General features: G+C 37.8%; 1 protein-coding gene across 2 annotated transcripts; it reads right to left on the bottom strand.

The window, feature by feature from the left end:
• Nucleotides 1-1,523: 1,523 nt before the first annotated feature.
• Nucleotides 1,524-8,396, bottom strand: dhrsx (dehydrogenase/reductase (SDR family) X-linked). 2 transcript variants are annotated; one of them, XM_057829968.1, is made up of 8 exons: nt 8,268-8,393; nt 8,029-8,059; nt 6,135-6,242; nt 5,397-5,465; nt 4,775-4,876; nt 3,053-3,260; nt 2,374-2,581; nt 1,524-2,248 (listed from the first exon to the last, which is right to left on the bottom strand). In XM_057829968.1, the coding sequence occupies exons 1-8, from the start codon at nt 8,361-8,363 to the stop codon at nt 2,066-2,068; spliced, it is 1,005 nt and encodes a 334-aa protein (XP_057685951.1). In that variant the 5' UTR covers nt 8,364-8,393; the 3' UTR covers nt 1,524-2,065. The 2 variants fall into 2 exon arrangements, with proteins under 2 accessions (XP_057685951.1, XP_057685952.1); XM_057829969.1 differs by lacking the exon at nt 8,029-8,059 and having other exon boundaries at nt 8,268-8,396.
• Between the last annotated feature and the right edge of the window lie 10,627 nt (nt 8,397-19,023).

Raw genomic sequence — 19,023 nt, 5'->3', positions numbered from 1 at the left:
ATTTGTTTAAATTTGCAGTGTGTATAGCTCACCCGGTATATTGCACAGCACCCGAACTATCCCACATTGTGCCTTGTGTTGGACAACAGATGGTCACCGGGAAATGGATGGTATCATGATACTATACATTGCATCCATAAAGACCCCTCCCCTCCCATTTCCTGTCAAAACCTGACAGATATAGAGAAGGTTTGTGTGGAGGAATTTGCCAAAATCCCTTTTTCCATATGTCAATATCTGGTGAAGAACTACAAAAAGTGTCTGACTTATGTAATTGCAAACTAAGGCTTCTGCACTAAATACTGTATTAGCACTGATTTTCTCAGGGGTACAAATACATATGAACCCCAGTAAATTACAAATTATTGAAAAATCATACAATGTGAGTTCCGGATTTTTGGGGGGGATTATGTCTCTATAAGTGGAAATGCATCTATGATTGAAATTTCAGACCTCTACCCATTTTCTAAGTGGGTAAGGTAAACTTGCAAAATCACAAGGGGTGCAAATACTTATGCTCCTCACTGTAGGCCTATATACTGAATTTTCGGACCATAAGCCGCTACTTTTTTCCTTCATTTTGAATCATGCGGCATATAGTCCAGTGCGTCTTATTTTTTTAAATTTGGGTTAATAGGCAACACATGCCTCCAAGCATGCATTGCAGCACTGCAGATGTAAATGACAATCAAAATTCATGTTCCGTGCTAATTATTTATTCAGTTAATGTTCCAGTTGTTTCATTAATTGCTTGTAACACTTCATTTGACAGCGGCGTCATAAGACTGTAATAAGACCGTCATAATTATGACATGACACTATCATGGGCATTACTGAATGCTTATGACAGATGTCATTAAGTGTCATCCAGCAAATTATCGGATCTTTTACATTCATTAAAAAGTGAGATAATTTGCCGAATAACACTAAATGACATGTTATAAGCATTCATTAATGCTCAGGACAGTGTCATAATTATGATTGTCTAATGACAGTCTTATGGCGCTACTGTCAAATAAAGTGTTACCAAATGCCATAACCAGCAATTAATGAAAAAATTGGAGCGGTAACTGAATAAATAATTAGCACAGAACATGAATTTTGATTGTTATTTACATCTGTTGTGCTGCAATGCATGCATGGAGGCATGTTGGACAACAACAGTGCTGGCAGTAGGTGGCAGAAGAGATTGACTGTCTCCCCCAAGGGAGCAGTGATGGCCAAATGAAACTTATTGAAGCATGGTGGTTCATTGGGTCTTATGACAGCCTTATATGCCGCTGTCAAATAAAGTGATACCAGTTAATACAGTATCTTTTGGTGTAAATATGCCATAATACAGTGAGGACAGCAGCGGCTTATATTCCTGCATGGCTTATCTATGAACAAATGCCGTTTTCGTGTCACATTTGGTGGGTGGCGCCTTATGGTCAGGTGCGCCTTATAGTGCGAAAATTACAGTATATAAACATATATATATATTAAAAAAAAAAGAAAAAATTACCATACAACTCATTCTTCCATAAATCTTTATTTTCGCCATGAAGATTGTGCAATAGCATGACGTGATTAAAACGTGATTGATGTGTTTGCTCCTGAGAAAAACCATGTTCAGGAGATCAACAAAGCTGGAGTCACATATTGTTGTCTCAGATAAGGTCATAGTGAAAACATGGTATGACTTAAAACACTGATTTAAGGCAAAAAAAATGCATATGGTAATAATTGTAAAGCATAAAATCGTCCCTATTGCCCAGCCACAACATTTAAATTGTAATGGACAGCAATGTCCAACTGTTTTACAGATGTCTGTCTAACGGTTAATAAACTTTATCCAATTTACAAAAACAACATGCTGTTGGCATAGATAAATAAATGAAAACAATATTTAAAGGATTGCAGACATTCATTCATTTTGGTTAGGAATGAGTTGTCTGACAAAAGTCTAAAAATCCATTACAATGTTAATTGTTGGCAGTGGGAAAAACTGGTATCTGCTTTATTTTCCTTGATTCCAGTCTAATGTGGCTCTCTTGGTCCCTGTTTGAGTGGATAACCTGGTTTCTCAAGCCGTGTGAAGCCCTACAAGCTCACAGCTCTTCTTCCACAAGTTTACTTGAAGCTCACAGTCATAAGAGTCTTCGGCCGATTGCCTCTTCTCTCCATTGTAGAGGTAGCAGCCACCCACTCCTTCCATCTCAGAAGCAGCTGCAGCATACATGATTATGGAGGCACCTTCTGATGGAGTCTGAGGACAGAAGTAAAATCACAATTGCTGGTTAAAATGTCAGTGGGTGACTGGTTAGCACTATGCCTCAGTTCTGAGATCATGGCCTTAATTGCAGACTGATGTGTATGTTTGACATACAGTACCCTGAACAAAGTCTTGGCAAATGGCTTTTTGAGTGCTTTTGCAAGGCTCCATAGGTTGTCATACAGTGCCGTGTCCACCATGCCCGGATCCACAGCATTGACCATCACTGGGAAACCTTGGGCTGTCATCTGATCTTGCAGGTAGTAGGTGAAAAGAACTAAAGCTAGTTTGCTTTGAGCATAGGCACCGTGGGAACTGTAACTTGCCCTGGGAAAGACAGTGAGGAGACCAGACATTAGTATTGTAGATACCCATTACATAATTAAAGAGGGACAATTCAAGGTTTGTCATTTACAAATTCTGGCTGCGAAAACACTGAACATGTGCACTTTTTCCGGTGCATTTAATCTGTAAGCCATTTACACTATATTCAATGCTAATGTAGTGAATTGAGTTTAAAAATATGTTTGTGCATTTGTGTTCAAAATGATTCAATCCCAGTATAGTGTGTATACCATGTTTTATCTTATCCAATCAAATTAAAGCAATAGCAATCTGAGTATAAATGACCTTCACGTGAAAGATGGTTGCTTAAAGAATCTAAATCTGCAAATCACACATTTCTTAGAACTTTGATAACAGATAAAATGATGTTCAAACACGGGTTGGAAATACACAGAAAAGAAACATCTTTTGAAAGATAAACTAATCATGAATATAGACGTCCGAGTCTTTTACCTTCTGTTGAGATCATCCATGTATATAACCCCAGCGTAGTGTGTTGCGGAGGACATGTTGATGATACGGGAACAAAAGCCTTGTCTCCCTGATTTCTTCAGTATGTCAAGCAGCAGATTGGTCAGTAAAAAGTGGCCGAGGTAGTTTAGAGAAAAGTGGAACTCAAAGCCATCTTCGGTCGTTCTCTCAGGTACCAGCATGGTCCCAGCTACACACAGTGAAAAATATAAATCTAACCTTGTTGCAATGTCAGAAAGTGTGACATATTTTACAGTGTCACACCAACAGTTGGCCATATATATTATTTGTAAATAGAAAGTAATCCTCCTCTTAACTCTAATAATAATACATTTTATTTCAAGCGCCTTCCAAAACACTCAAGGACACTGTACAAGAGAGATTAAAAAATTACCAAACACAAATTAAAGCAGGATAAAATAGGAAATTAAGAGGTAAAGATAAAACAGAGCTAAGGATCAATGTGGGTTAAGAATCATTGAAAAGATGTGTTTTGCGTCGGGATTTGAAAAGTGAGTGTGTAGATATGTTGCGAAGTTCAGGAGGTAGGGAGTTCCAAAGCTGGGGGCAGTGACTAAAGGCTCTGGAACCGAAGGTGGTGTGACAGGCATGAGGGACAGAAAGTTGGAGGGAAGAAGAGGAACGAAGTGAACGGGGGTTAATACAGAGGAGGGTAGATATTTAGGATCGGGCCAGGCCATAAAGTGCTTAATGATATAGTGATGTTTTGAGATATGAGATTAACTTGTTCTGACCATGCTCACTGGAAACTCTAAAGCCACCTTTCCCTAATGAAATAGATGGAAATGCAACAAATGCATTCACTGCCAGCTTTCCTAGTTAACATGGATATGACTTCGACAGTCATTAATAAAATTAGTTTAATGAATTCCATTCGCACCCGCCAAAACAAGAATTGTTTTTTAAAGTTTTTTTTTTTAAATAAGAAAAACATACACTCTATAATATTTGTCTTTATAAAATATATATATATATATATATATTCTTATAATACATCAGGTTTGTTTGAGTTTGTTCACGCTCATCACACAGGTCTTACTGAGTTTTTGCTTGCAAGTCCTCCCCCTGAAAAAAATAAGCCCAATTTTGGTTATTAAAAATGAAAAGCAATACTAATAATTTTGGGTTCTCGTATCTCGTGACTTTTATCAGTCATATTGATTTACTTCTTCTGTGTTGCAACTTGTCCATACACACCACTTTCATTCAATCGAGTATCTTGTGATGAACCCGGACATCCCTCATACCAAGTTACTGCAGTATTTTCTGTTCCTCTATCTGTAGCAAGTATTTTTGTTTTATGAGTTGCAACAATTCATGACCCAATCGTCTCAGTTGCCTCTTTAGAGTTTTCCGGTTAGGAAAACAGCAGTCCTATTATTGGTTTGATAAGCAAGCGCTGCGGGTAGTTTTTTGATGCTGTACTGTGTACATTTTTACACTGAAGGATGAATAATTAATTTTCTCATCTTGAGATCTTATCTCATCAATGGCACTACTATACTGAACTTAACACATTCCATCCAATAATGAATATTATATTGTTCACTTTAAATAGTAAAGTACAAATAAATAAGTACATTTTAAAAATAAATCAAAAAACGGTACTGTCAGGGAACAGGATGGCATGCAGTGTTTTTGGGGAAAAAAAAAAAAGACAGATATGGGAGGAAAAAAGCCTACCATTGTTAACAAGCACATGGAGGGGAAGACCTCTGCCTTTGAATGCTTCAACAAATTGCCGCACGGATTTCAGTGAAGTCAGATCCAGAAAGAGAAACTCAGCTGCAAATTGAGTACAAGTTAGATGTGAAAGACACGCTTATAAAGACATAAGACATTAAAATAAAACCAAAAGTTTAATTTTTTGTTTGGGACAATATTTCTCTTTAGTCTGTTCATTTTCCTTCATTTTAAATGATGCCCCATTTTCAGGGAATTTGCAAGAATAAAATATATGGCATGGCGAAAGTTCAGTATTAGTATGTATTTCTACATCAGTGCAACCATCGCTTAACAAATTTACATCGACTTTTGATTAATGTTGATCAAAACTGAAAAGTATTTGAACATTTGATCAACAATTTAGATGCATGTCTTGTATTCTGAATATGCAAGTGGGCATGATATTGCTCCATGTTGTTATCGTTAGATAAAAACACAGCAAGATACCGGACCCACATTACTAACATACAACTGGACTATTAGGGATAGGATTTTGCAAAGTTGTATTTAGTTAGAAAAAAAAGTGCTAAATAAAATGTTGATGATAAAGTGACATGATGAAAAATATCAAATAAATTACCTTTCCCCTCTTTGCATTCTCTCTGAATCGTCCTTGCAGCAGCTAAGCCCTCCTCTTTCTCATTGCCAGCTAGAGATGACGGTGATGATTGAGAGAAGGCTCGTTAAAAACACAACAGAAGTCTACCGAATATTTTCAACTTTAGAAACAAGTACGACTGTGCTACAGCGCACTACAGGCTGAAGGCTGTGATGAAGAGTGTGCCTACTTTTTATTGGCGAAATCGTAACCTATAACTGGCAAGTTCTGTAATGAATAATTAGCCCTTATATATATATATATATATATATATATATATATATATATATTTTTTTTTTTTTAAGCAGACTAAGATGATAGGTAGATACTGACACATGCTACATAGCTGCTGTACCAAGAGAACATGTGCTGCTGTACCAAGATAAAATATGGTAAAGTATGCCAAATGCATCTAACACTTAACAGGAAAGATTTAGGATTTAGTCATGTGTGTGAATGTTTTAAATGTCACACAATTAATAATAATTAAAATTCAAATTTTTGAAATAAAATCTAAAACAAGTCCATCTTTATCGTCAGGTGAATAGGAGGATGTGATATATATTGTTTCTGACCAACAGAGTGACAATTTGGAATGGATTATACAGGATTTAGTGTCAGAATTAGCCTGGCATAAAACTCCAATGGTTTAAAATTGACGATGGAGACAAATAGTAAAAATAAGAATGTTTAGTGTAAAGTGATTAGAAACTAGCCTACCAATTATGACATGCATGCCAAGTCTTGCCAGATGTCTTGCAGTTTCATAACCCATTCCTCTTGTACCACCAGTAACAATACCAACTCTTCCATTCTGTTTTTGTAAAACTGTAAGAAAAAAAGATGGGTTCAGATTGAAGTTTAATCAACTTAAAAAAATGATAAACACACCCAAAGAGAATGCATATACTCTACTGTTTAACTCGAAATCTTCATGTAAAAATCAGGCATTAATTAATTCAACAGGTAATTAATTCAACTATTTAATCAGCCCTGAGACAAAAAAAAATGTACTTCAAGGATCGACGCATATACAAGGACATCCCAGAAGAGGCTGCCGAATTTCATTCTGATCCATCAACAAATAACGGCGGAGTAACAATTTTATTCAGTGTCCTCACCAAGAACACGAATAAAGTAGTGAGATCTAGAGCCCTCTCCTCAAGTGGTCTAATAATTTTCAGTCAGCAAAATAAGGTAGAGAGTTGAGTTGTTTCAAAGTGTAATAAGGATTGGGGGGTGGTACACTGTCATTTTTTAATCTATTCCTCTGTTACTCATGAAAAAGGGTTGATAATTTTTAGGGACTTATACCGTCATAGACTTCAAAGTATTAAGCTAACTATGGGCAGTAGGCAGGGTACACCCTGAATTGGTTGCCAGCCAATCGCAGGGCACAAGGAGACTAAGAACAATTCCCAAACCTAAAGACAATCTGGTCTTAAATCAGACAGACATACATATTTTTTGGGATGTGGGAGGAAACTGGAGAGCCCGGAGATAAGCTAAGCAGGCACAGGGAGAAGATGCAAACTCCACACAGTAAGGTCGGGGCCCTGGAGCCATGTATGATATACAGTATGTCACAAAAGGTGGTGGCACTGTTGATGACTGCACAGAACATGTGTCTCACAGTTCTGAGAACAAGGGTAGGTAAGCAATAGTTATAGGAAATGAATGGGTGGAAGGCTCGTTTACAGAGTTGTAAGACTGCACTTTGTATTATACCTCAAAACTGTGCAATAGCTGGCCATTAATGATCCATTTTTATGCCTTGAAATTACACCCAATACAAAAGTTACGTAACATCTCTTTTCAGCTTATTAGTAGTAAGACGACAAAGCACAATACCCCTTTTGTGACTCTCACATGCTTTGCCTACTTTATTTAGGTTGGCTTTTTTTTTTAACCAGCTTTAGGTCTTGTTGGCTCTTTATCAATAAAGCAGATGAGGCATAAAGTACCGAATGTTCTGGATTGATTGTGTCAAACTGATTATCCTCATTTAAAAACAAAAAAACAATCGACTCTTTTCAACCTTGACAACACAACACAATATATATGAATACATTGATTTTTGGGCCAGCCAGTACAGCCAATTTCTCCAGTACTTGTTTTTATCCAATTGAGCATATTTGGTTAGGCATACACACAATGAAAGTTTTGATATCATCCAATTAAGACCCACTCCCATACCCTAAATGAGCACTTTACAAGCTTATAAGAATGGAGCTTTGGAAACAGACTCACAGGTCAAGTACCGCGGCGGACTAAGTATAAACTAGTTGCTGGAGAGTTGGTAGTCAGCTTCCTTGAGACCTATAATACAATAGTATTGAGCTGTCCAGAATTCCCCCTAGCTCAAGAGGTTTCTCGATCTCTCCTTGCATGCCTGCATGAGCCTAATTTGGTTGCGTGGGGTGTGTAACACAAATAATACAAGGCAGATTGTAACTCGAGTTTCCCTTTTAAGATTAGATCACCTAAAAATAATTTTAAAATAATTTCCTGTTGCTCAATGTTTCAAACAGGTAGGCCTGTTTTTTTGTTTTTGTTTTTTTGTAATAATTTACATTTAAAATATTCATAATAATACACAAATATGTGTGAATACCTGAGCATAATAAGAACATCATCATCAGACTCTATAACAAAAAAGTAGTCAAGAATGAAAATTCCTTTTATGTATTTTCATTTAAAAAAATAGAAACAACAATAATATTTAAGAATTGTTCATGCCATAAATGCAATACTTAATAATATTTTTCAATTAAAACCAATATTATTAATTTATTATTATTATTATTATTACCAACAATGCCAATAAAGACGTATAAAACAATAAGAGCCAACCTGGTAATGTAAAAGATCTGTGGAACATCTGGTAGATGAGAACTCTGATTCCACAGAAGTAAAGTTTGAGAAGAGGCACCAAAACCTCCAGTACATTCATGTTTGCTTTCCAGCGTCCGACTGCGTAGTCCCGTCGGTCGGCTGAGTGGAAACAAGAGTCGTGCAAGGGTTCCGCCCCCGATAGTATGACGTCACCCCGACCGAGCCTCACATCAGAAAATTCACCTTATCATTTCTAATTTGAGTCTAACTGCTAGTCATATTTTAATCTTTGGCCAGATCAGATCGTCACGCTCTTTTTGAATCCTGTATAATCCTGTATAATAAATTGACAACACTACAAGAGTGGACTGAGGTGGATTTATACTACCGGTAGTTTGAATACATACATTTTTCTATGTGAGGGAGGGGTTATGGGTCATTATCAATATAAAGTGCCGTTTGGTGTCCTCATCAGAAACACCCAGTTATCATGAAAATGTATACAAATAATTAAAATCTTATGTCTTATTATGGGAGAGCAAAGATTTTCACACATATCTGGACAACAATATGTCTCTTAAAATCTGTTTCCTTTATTTTATGTGTACGTTTTCCATTTGATATACTCCATTTTGACATGTCCCACACACTGCACTGCTAACTTCAGTGTGTGTAATAAATGGTTAAATGATAAAAAATGAAACGTTTTTACATATTAACTTATTGCCACAGCAAGTTATTTGATAGAATTGGTCATTTTGACCATGCATATCCTTACTTTCATGAAAATATTTAACATTTTCCCCCCAAAATACAATGTCCCTGAAAAAATTGTCCTCCCTGTCATTTAGGGAAAACTGCCTCTTTAGAAAACCTGCTGATTTTTTCAGTGATGTCACAAGACCAATTTTGTCTTCCTTTATCGGTGACTAAAACAGAGGCTAGTTGCTGAGTATGTATTTACACTTATGTTTCGCAATTTTTGTCATATTAGGTGTGTAGTCAGATGTTGTCAAGCTTAACCTGTCCACTCTGTCATTAAAAAATATCAATTATTATTAAAACATTTGATATATTTGAAAGCTGTATGTAAATACGTCCACAGTCTGCTTGCTAATTTAACCATTTTGCGCACTGAAGGTCCACCATGTGGTTAATAAATACCAATATTCGACAAAAATCTCCACCCTGTCATTGTCCTCCCTGTCAGCAAAGCTTCCATGACAGGGTGGACAGGGTTCTTAAAAGTTTAAGCCACATACTGATAATGTCAACGTGCTAATATGATAAGAGTTATTACGTACATTTTATAATGGGTCATGCTAGACATGGTAAAAATGGATCAGAGCAGCACTACAGAAAGTTTGATTGGGCAAGGCAGATTTACTCCCCATTAAATTGGTTAAGTTACACTTTTTGTGTTGAAATTTTCAAGGTACGAGATCAAAAGGAGCTAAGACAGTAAGGAGATAATCAGGAAAGTCGTGGTGCTGACACTGAAAGAAGAAGAGAATATCTGGAAAAAGAAAGGGCTTCCAAATGACCCTCCGAAAGACATGATCCCTTGTCAGTCTGGGCCCACCTCGATCCAGTTTTGAAGGTAGTGAGAGAACGACACCTACACGTCACAATAATTTTATCAGTTATGGGCCTGCTATGCGGTATCGACAAAGGACATATAACTTCCCTCTCAGCAAAGCCCTACTAGTATGGATTCAACGAAATGACATGGAATTACTTTGCAGCAAGTCATGTCAAAGGGGCACCAGATGCTGTGGGTGGGGTCCTCAAGAGCTCAGCAGATACAGATATCCCTGATGCTCAGACCTAGTATGACAAGCTGAAAACCCTTGACACATCTGTCGAGTTGCTCTTCATCTCAGAAAAGGATATTGTATCCAAAAGTGAAGTACCTGCAATAGCTGCCATAAAGGACACCATGAGAATCCACCAAGCATTTAAGAGGTCACTCCTGCTGATTCATCTAACGAGTCCCCATCATGTGGAAAGACATCAGAAAATACTTGGAGACCAAATATGATTGCGGTAAAACACATTGGAAACTGGTGTGTCGTTAATAATGACAATGAAGCATATTCAGATGTCATCAGAGAGGTCTAAGGGCACAGTGTGAAAGTTCAGTGCATGCACCGCCATGGCATAAACAAGTTCTATTGGCCAAGTACCTGGGATGACATTTGTTGGTACCATGACTGGCAGGTACTTTGCCGAATACCAGAACCACAGGGTGTGAACAAGCGCTCTGTACAGATTGAACCATCTTGAGCCATGCCTCTGCAGAAATAAAATTTGTTTATAGATGTGCCTCATTGGTGTTCAGTTATGTTCATTTGTTTCTCTTCAGGTCAATCATTATTCAGCAATTTACCATCTCATTGTACAGTTCAATGTTTGGCTGATTCAGCAGAATCATCCATGGAGTTAAGTTGTAGAATGCCACAATTATGGCTCATTTTGGTGTTTTGGTAGGTTCTGGTAGTTCCATCTGAAGGGGATAGGACCTCTGGTATATATATTTACATTTAAATTATTTGATTCATTCAACGATCTTTCACAATTTGTCCACTCTGTCATGCTAGGTCAACCCTGTCAGTTTACTGTCCACTCTGTTATTTTTTATATTCTAGGAAAATAATGCATTTTTTTTCACAAGTTAGCAAACTTTTTGTGCGATTTCTGCATGAACAAGTAAGGGCCTTATAGTATCAGCTGAAAATTTGACCACATATCTTTGTTGACAGATTTTATTGAGAAAAGAATGTAGAATTTTTGCTGATTTTCAGGAAAATCAAATAATTTCCCCTAATTTAATTATTATCCAAATACTTTTCCAATTAAACAAAACGTGGCTGTAGATAAGGACAAAAAACCTTCCTGAAAATATACATTTTATAATCACTATGCAATTAGAATATATTTATTCTGCTTTGAATTTGTCCATGACAGAGTTGACATAATTTGCTGTTTACGTGTACTTTGTCTGCTTGTAGTTATTATTAAAAAAGTGTGGGAGCTTGACCGACGTGCATTCCTAACAGTACAACAGGTAATTGATACTATAAATGTGAAGTTGAATGGAAAATCTCAGCTTTTTTTGGGGCAAGTTGGAAGTTCTCAAAGGCACCGTATATTGATAATGACCCTCATCATAAATTAAATTATACTAAAGGTAACGAAAACCCAGGAATTCGTGTAAAAGAACAAATGCAATTCTTACATATTATTCATAAGTGTTCAAACTCATAGTGTTAAATGAAAACTGCAACAATTAAACATCAAGGAAGTATTTGCATAATATTGTACACTGAACATGGTGTCAAAACAAGCAAAGTTGAATAATTAGATCTTATAACTTTGCGCAAATGTGCAAAATATATATTTTAAACGCTGTAATCCATTTCCTGCATTATTGTATTAATTTCTCTCTCATACCCGAAAACAATTGATAACAAAAATAACTTTTATGTTCTCATGTTGGCACTCAAGCCCATTGCAAGCATAGTTTGCTTCTGTCTTGGCCTATTTATTGCCACTGCAATCAATTTAATCCTGGACAGTATAAATATGATTTCCCCCCCCCAATTTATGTGATTATTGTTTGTTATGTGATTATTATGTTATTTTTTTAATTCCATCTAAGAAATATACAGAGTGTCACAGGACGCTTCATTTTTCAAATTTAGTTCAGCTACCACTCTGACAAAATTTGACAGTTTAGACCAGGGGTCTCCAAACTATGGCCTGCGGGCCGGATGCGGCCCGCCTCCACATTTGGTCCGGCCCGTTGAACAATACCAGAGAGCATTTTTATTTTTAAAAATTTTTTTTTTTTCAATAGTGCTATTTATTTCCTGCCTTTTTTCTGTGAAGAACCCAGAGAGGGTTATTTGCTTATTATCTATTTAATTAATACTGTTATTCTTATATTATATTATATTATATTATATTATATTATATTATATTATATTATATTATATTATATTATATTATATTATATCATATCATATCATATCATATCATATCATATCATATCATATCATATCATATCATATTATTATTTTATTTATTTTTGTTCCGTGAAGAATCCAGAAAGGGTTATTTAATTGTGGCCTTCTGAAAAACAATACATTTTTATATTTAGGCACTCCTGCAATCGTCACACTTTTTCTGTTACAAACTGACCCTGGCCCCTCATCAGAGAAGGGAAAAGTTATGTGGCCCTCACAGGAAAATGTTTGGGGACCCCTGGTTTAGACGTTGATGTTTACGCAAACATTTTCACCAATTGACCTTCGAGCAGTGTCACAAAATTGCCATCTGCCAATCAGTTTCTCCTTCTTCTACTGTAGTTTAATACAAATTTTACACCATACCACACCATAGCCATCACACAGCTCTCATGCATGATCCAGTTTACAGCAGTAAACAGCTAATAATGAAAGGGCAAAAACTATGTTGAGGGTGTCATCGGAACTAATAGTTCTAGGAATGAAAAAACTTTGACTAAGCTTCAGGCTAAAGATTATGACAACACCCTTTCATTCACTAATCACAAAGGGTTCATTTACAACAAGCCACTCTGGAATTTCTGTGGGTGATCAATTACACTCTACAAGACATTGAAAAGGTTGGGATTAGTACTTTACATCAAGATGAATGTGGTCTTCATCTTACAGAGGAGCACATTTTGTGAAATGATTGGATTTTTCACACTTAAAATGCTATGATTTGATGAAGTTATGCCTTGCTTCATGGGCGGAGCTTGGGGGGTGCTGAGGGGGCTGCTGCCCCCACCTCTTGTAGGACCCTGGGATGGAGAGAGGTTTAAAATTAAAATATTGGGTGAACTGGGCCCCCAAGTAGAATGCACACAAATTTGCACCTTTCTCTAGGTTATGAATAATGATAAATAATGATAAATAAAAAAATAAACATACCAGTACTAGTTTTGTTATATGCTACCTAAAGCCTGTAAATGCTCTAGCATTTTCATGACAGTTAAGACAGAAGAAGAAAGTTATATATTTCATACATGAATTAATAAAAATTTGTCTTTGCATCATGGCTGTCTCAAACGGCTGGAAATTGGACAGTCTCTCTAAACCCCCCCACCCATACTTAAGCTCTCCGGTTTACTTGTATTTCAGAGTCAAGCCATTTCCGACAAAGAGCATCGTCCTTTGAAAGTGTGAAAAGAGGAAACTCTCCTTTGCGTCTCAAAAATACATTTCACATAATATAACAACATAAATTATTAGATTAAAAAAAGCTGCCTTGTGCGTTTTAGATAAGCTGTAGCATTTCATGTAAAGTGTCTTGGGGCTTAGGGGAGGGGGGGCTTGGCGAGCAGGAGCAGTGGGGCGCATGTCAGCGCAGAGGAGGAGCTCAGGGAAAGGGGTGGAGGTTGGTACCACCGTGCATTTCAGCAGCCCCCAACGGCATATAGGAGAGATTTGAAGTTCTCAAACATAGGTGAATAGGTTAGAAAATCACTCCGTGTTTTTTTTCAACCAGGGAATGAACATATAGCATGATTAAAAGCTCAAAAAGTGACATTTGGATGCTTTCCCACTTAAAAAAAAAAAAAAGCCACTTTGCTTTTCTCAGTTGTACAATGGTGTTCCTGGTACTTGCAAATGCTAGGTGTTCCAAGGTAGGTAGGTAGGTACCTTACTGATATACAGTATGTATATCAGTTATGGGGATGGCGTGGCTCAGTAGTTGTTCCCTAACCCAGAGGTTGTGGGTTCGATTCTCTGCCCTGATGAACTTGCCTAAGTATCCTTGAGCAAGATACTGAACCCCACATTGCTCCTGGTGCTACGTCACCAGTAGGTGGATGGCGACGCAGTGTAAAGCGCTTTGAGCGCCTTGAAAGGTGGAAAAGCGCTATACAAGTATGACACCATTTACCATTACCAGTATATAGGCTAGCACTCAACTATAATCTCAGTAGTTCAAATAGTGGTTCTCGAAATAATGTGGTCACATTCCCTGATGCTGAACTGCTTTGAATTTGTGTTGTTTAATTATTAGGGGCCACATAGCGTACTATTATTGGTTTTCTCTTAGTTCATTCATTTTCATATCATAGTTGATCGCTATGGTGCTGAAGCTTTTAGGCCCCACTGTTGCGAGCATGTGTGTGTTGTGAAATGAATATTTTTTTTATTTGTTTTTTGGGGGGGACCATTCATATTCCTCGCCCCCTTTTACCCCTTTCATTTACCCCGTCAGTGCCTTGGTTTTCCCTGAGGGCAAATAATACCAGGATTGATATGAGAAATTTCCTTTAAACACTTGATTTAATACAGTGCAAGCTTGGTTTGAATAGTGCTTTTTGTCCATCCATTATATTCACCTCTTATCCCCGACAAGGCTCGCAGGGCGTTAAGCCCAAGTGAATATCAGCAGCAGGCTAGGTACATCAAGAACTGATTGCCAGCGAATCACAGGGCAAAAATCGACAACCTTTCCACCTGCAATCACACCCGCTGCCAATTTGGTGCTTAAGCATATTTTTCTGATGTAGGAGGAAACTGGTGTACCCAGAGAACCCACACAGGCCAGAATTGAACCCTAGATATCAGATCTGTGATTCAAACATGCTACCATGTCCCTTGGTTCATACCATTTCATGGTAAATTCTTTACCCATTAAGCAAGGAATGGTTATGCTCATGGTTTCGTACTTATCAACCTACCAGCTAGTTGCTTTCCTAAGGTCAAATTGAAAACCCATGGGAAAATTATGGAACCAATTACTATTCTCATGGCCTTTCACTGAGTTGTTTTATTGTGTATAAAAAAGGCAAAATACAGACAAGACAAACATTTCAAATGGCAACTGGGGGAGGGGGTTATCACTCAGCACTGTGGAATAACTATGGAATCATTGATCAAACAGACAGACAATGCTTTGCTGCGCAACCTTTGGCTTATATCTGGCACCAACATTTTCTAATTGATCAGCCTTACAAGTTGGAGCCTTGTCATGGACCATTTTCCTCAACTTCCACCCCAGATTTTCAATTCGATTGAGAATTGGACTAATTCGGGCCATGAAGTTGACAATATGGGTCTGTCTACATTCAACGTTTTCAGTTTTCGCTCAATGACATCGCTCATGTTGGAGCTATAACAACTTTATCGAGAAAAACAGAGTCTTTTAGATGAAGCAACAATGGCTTCAGAGAAAAAAAGACTTCGACGGCAATAATGGAATGCAATAATGGAATGCTTGCTGCCAACCGTCCCAGCCAAAATGGATTCTATGCTTTATGCAGGGGCATAGGTTTGCATTGGCAGGGTAGGGACATAACACTATAACTTTTCAGGGTGCTGAAATTGTCCCCACCAACTTTTAAGCAACCTTATTTGCTTTATATTATGACATCAGTTATATAGGTCATTTAGATTGTCTTCTCATATAGAATTTACCCTACCATTAGTAAGTGAATTACTTTCAACATGCTCAGACTTACATTTAGCCCTTTTAATTTGCTGAATGTGACTGTTCATTTTTTTGTCTTCAAACGCACGTTTGATTGGATGACGACTTGCATTCATTTGAAATGAATTTATTTATTTTCTGCATTACTTAAAAATAATTCTATTTCTAGCCTGTGCATGCATTTTTTCAGATAATCATACATTAACCATAGTCGAGGTAACACGTTTTCATTTGTGTTGTACTTGTGGACAAAAGCAGTTGTGTTTTACCTGAAGGAAAGCTCAGTTTTTATTTATATTTGTTATACCCTGATTAAGAATGTTTTTTTCCAGTTATATTAATTTATTTAGAAAGACAACGTTGAGTGGTCTTAAGACAAACGTATATTTTTTGCATTTCTGCATAGTTATGAGACAAGTGTGTATTTATTGTGAATGTTAATGTTATTTAAGTTGTTCAAATATTGCAATTTAGATTTGCTAATAAAATCCAGAAATTTACTCTGAAAGTTTTCAAAAATGTTTCTTTTGAAGTTTTTGGAAACAAAGGTTTGAATTGAACGGTGTATCACCTGAACTAATACACGTGACAGTTAGTGCAAGTCAATAAAGATTTATTTTGCATTGCTCATTTAGCCTATCGATTAATTAGGTTCATATTCGTGAGCAATGTAGCCCCGACCCCCGATCTGTTTGGTTTTAGTAATGTCCCGGACCCAGCAATTATATCGTCCCTACCAATGTTGACACCAAACCTACACCCTTGACTGTATGTCTGAGGTCGTCATTGGCACTTGAATATTAAGATTCACAGCCATCCTCGTAGTTTAAAAGAATTGGACATCTGTCGTTGTCAATGACAGGCCATGAGTAAAATACTATGAAATTGAAATAATAATGATAATATCTTTAAAGTGTTATGGGGGCCATAACTGCAGTGATATTATAGGAGTGGGAACCTCTTGGTACCTCACGATACGATACGATTTGCGATTCAAAGCCCACAATAACGATGATCTGACAATATGGTGATACAACGATTTTCGGTACATTGGTCAGGATATCATTCTAGGATATTCCACAGACAACTAATGAACAGAAAAACAAGCTTTTGCTGTGAATTGGAATGACTTTATCACTAGTAGACATCCAATCCATTTGAACTGGGAGGGCCATCCCTCCCACTTCAAATGGATAGTACGTCTATGGCTGTCAGTGGCAGCCAATGTCAGGCAATGAGGTAATTTTGGGCCAGTTCAGTTACTTCCTGTTGATTTGGGGGTATTTTATGGGTCACTTCCTGTTTATTTGGAGTTATAGAACAGCAAGTGACCTGGGAATCACCCAAATGAATAAGCAGGGACTCAAACTCAACAGGAAATGACCTGTAAATGCCCCGAAAATCGGACAGAATGTCTGCGAATGCTCTGGTTTCGAATGAACGAACGTTCCCAGCCCAAATGGATTGAGCGTCGAGCACAGTCAATGGGAGCCTAAATAGAGTTAACTGAAAAACTATTATGGTGGAAGATTTTGATAGCAACTTGTTGGTTCCTTTTTTTTTTATTTTTGTTTTTAAAATTATTAACTCATTCACTCTCAGCCATTTTCACCAGAGCAAGGCCCTTTGCTCCTGGCCAATTTTGACTGATTTTGCAAGGCCCACAAAAAAATCTGTTCTATTACTATATAAACATGGAACCCACCAAAAGAAAGATTAGACTCTCTTATTTCAGCAGGAAAAAAAGTAAGTTCATATCTTTTTCCATTCTTTATAAATCAGCATCAGAAAATAGCTTAGTTTGAGCAATTTTCCAATTTGTGATGAAAAAACAAAGAAATTGAGCTTTTTGTGATAGCACACATTTCCAACATAACTTTGACTTTAACACAGCTATTTTTTGCTTTAGTTTCATTCCCAACATCTGAATAATGTTTTTCTTTTACAAAATATCATAAAGAACAAGACAAATAGAACTTTTGATAGCAAAGTAACAATTTATTTACACATAACTGACTGAGAGATGACGCTGTTGTCGCCGAGATGACGCTGTTGTCGCCATGACAGCCAGGTAAACTTTTCCCTCATCGCTGCCTGTCTCATAAAGATGGATTTTTTTGAGTCTCTGCTGGGTCTGCTCGGAGAGCAGCACGGACTCAACGGCATATTCCGCTGCACTGGTGGTCCCGGTCGTTCTGCTTGGTCGTCCAGCGCCTGCCATTCAGGGCGTCCTCTCAGTTGTTCTGCTCGGTCGTCCGCCGCCTGGCATCATTCCGTGCGGCCCGGCCGTTCATTGCCATTGAATCGGGTTGCAGGTCTTACCAAATGCGCTACTGCACTTGAGTGGCAAGTTTTATTGCTTTAAAATGGATTTTCAGCTTTGTGCTTTGGAGCTCAGTTGAATCAGGACCCAGAGATGTCTTTTATGAAAAAAAAAACCGTAATGACGTCTTTGGGACACTGAAACATTTAAAAATAGAACGTATATATACGTTTTTGGGAGCAAATGAGTTGAACGTTGACACCTTTTTAAAACGATATCTCGATTCTTGGCAGGAGCATGTCGATAACCTTTTGGGATACAAAGTATCACAATTAGGCTTGCCACCCATCCCTTGAAATACAGAATCGTTCCGTAATTGGGAATTAAAAGTTGCGTTCCGTATCAAACCAATACGGAACGCAGTTTATTCCGTATTTCACAATTGTCCCATGGGGCAACCCCGCGCGACCCGCGGCTCCGGCGTCGGGGAGGGGTTGGGTGGCGGTGCGCCCAGCTTATGCACGTCTGTCACACACAAACACATACCTACGCTCATGAGTGAACACTGCGCCAACAATAATGAACAAAAAAGGGCAGGAGATATTAAAGACAGCCAGATAGTTATCTTCCTGCCCGCTGCTGTCTGCCCAGCACTGCGTGCCATTTCCGGGTTCGTTGCCTAGTTACCTCGCTCGCTCTGCTCAATGCACCGCCCCGTGCGTTTTCAAAACAAAGATGTCTCCAAAAGCAGACGCTCAGGAGTCAGGACACCCCACCATATCCTCAAATGAGGAAACGTCTCCAAAAAATGGAGTGGCTCGATAGAATCCCTGATGTTGATTATAAAGCGAACTGCAAGGCAAGCAGGAAAGTTTTTGCAGTGTCTCACGGAGGTGTAAAACAGCATGCTGCAAGGGACCTCCTCAAACGGAATATAAGATCCCAGAAGAGCCTTCATCACAATTCTTTGTACCTGAAACATCCCCTGAGCTTGATTTGGTATGCTATTATGCTCTTGTATATGGATAACATATAGGC

Source organism: Corythoichthys intestinalis, chromosome 2, assembly GCF_030265065.1.
Source record: "Corythoichthys intestinalis isolate RoL2023-P3 chromosome 2, ASM3026506v1, whole genome shotgun sequence".
Lineage (NCBI taxonomy): Eukaryota > Metazoa > Chordata > Actinopteri > Syngnathiformes > Syngnathidae > Corythoichthys > Corythoichthys intestinalis.
The sequence above is the reverse complement of the archived record's forward strand: the minus strand, read 5'-3'. Positions and strand labels throughout refer to the sequence as shown.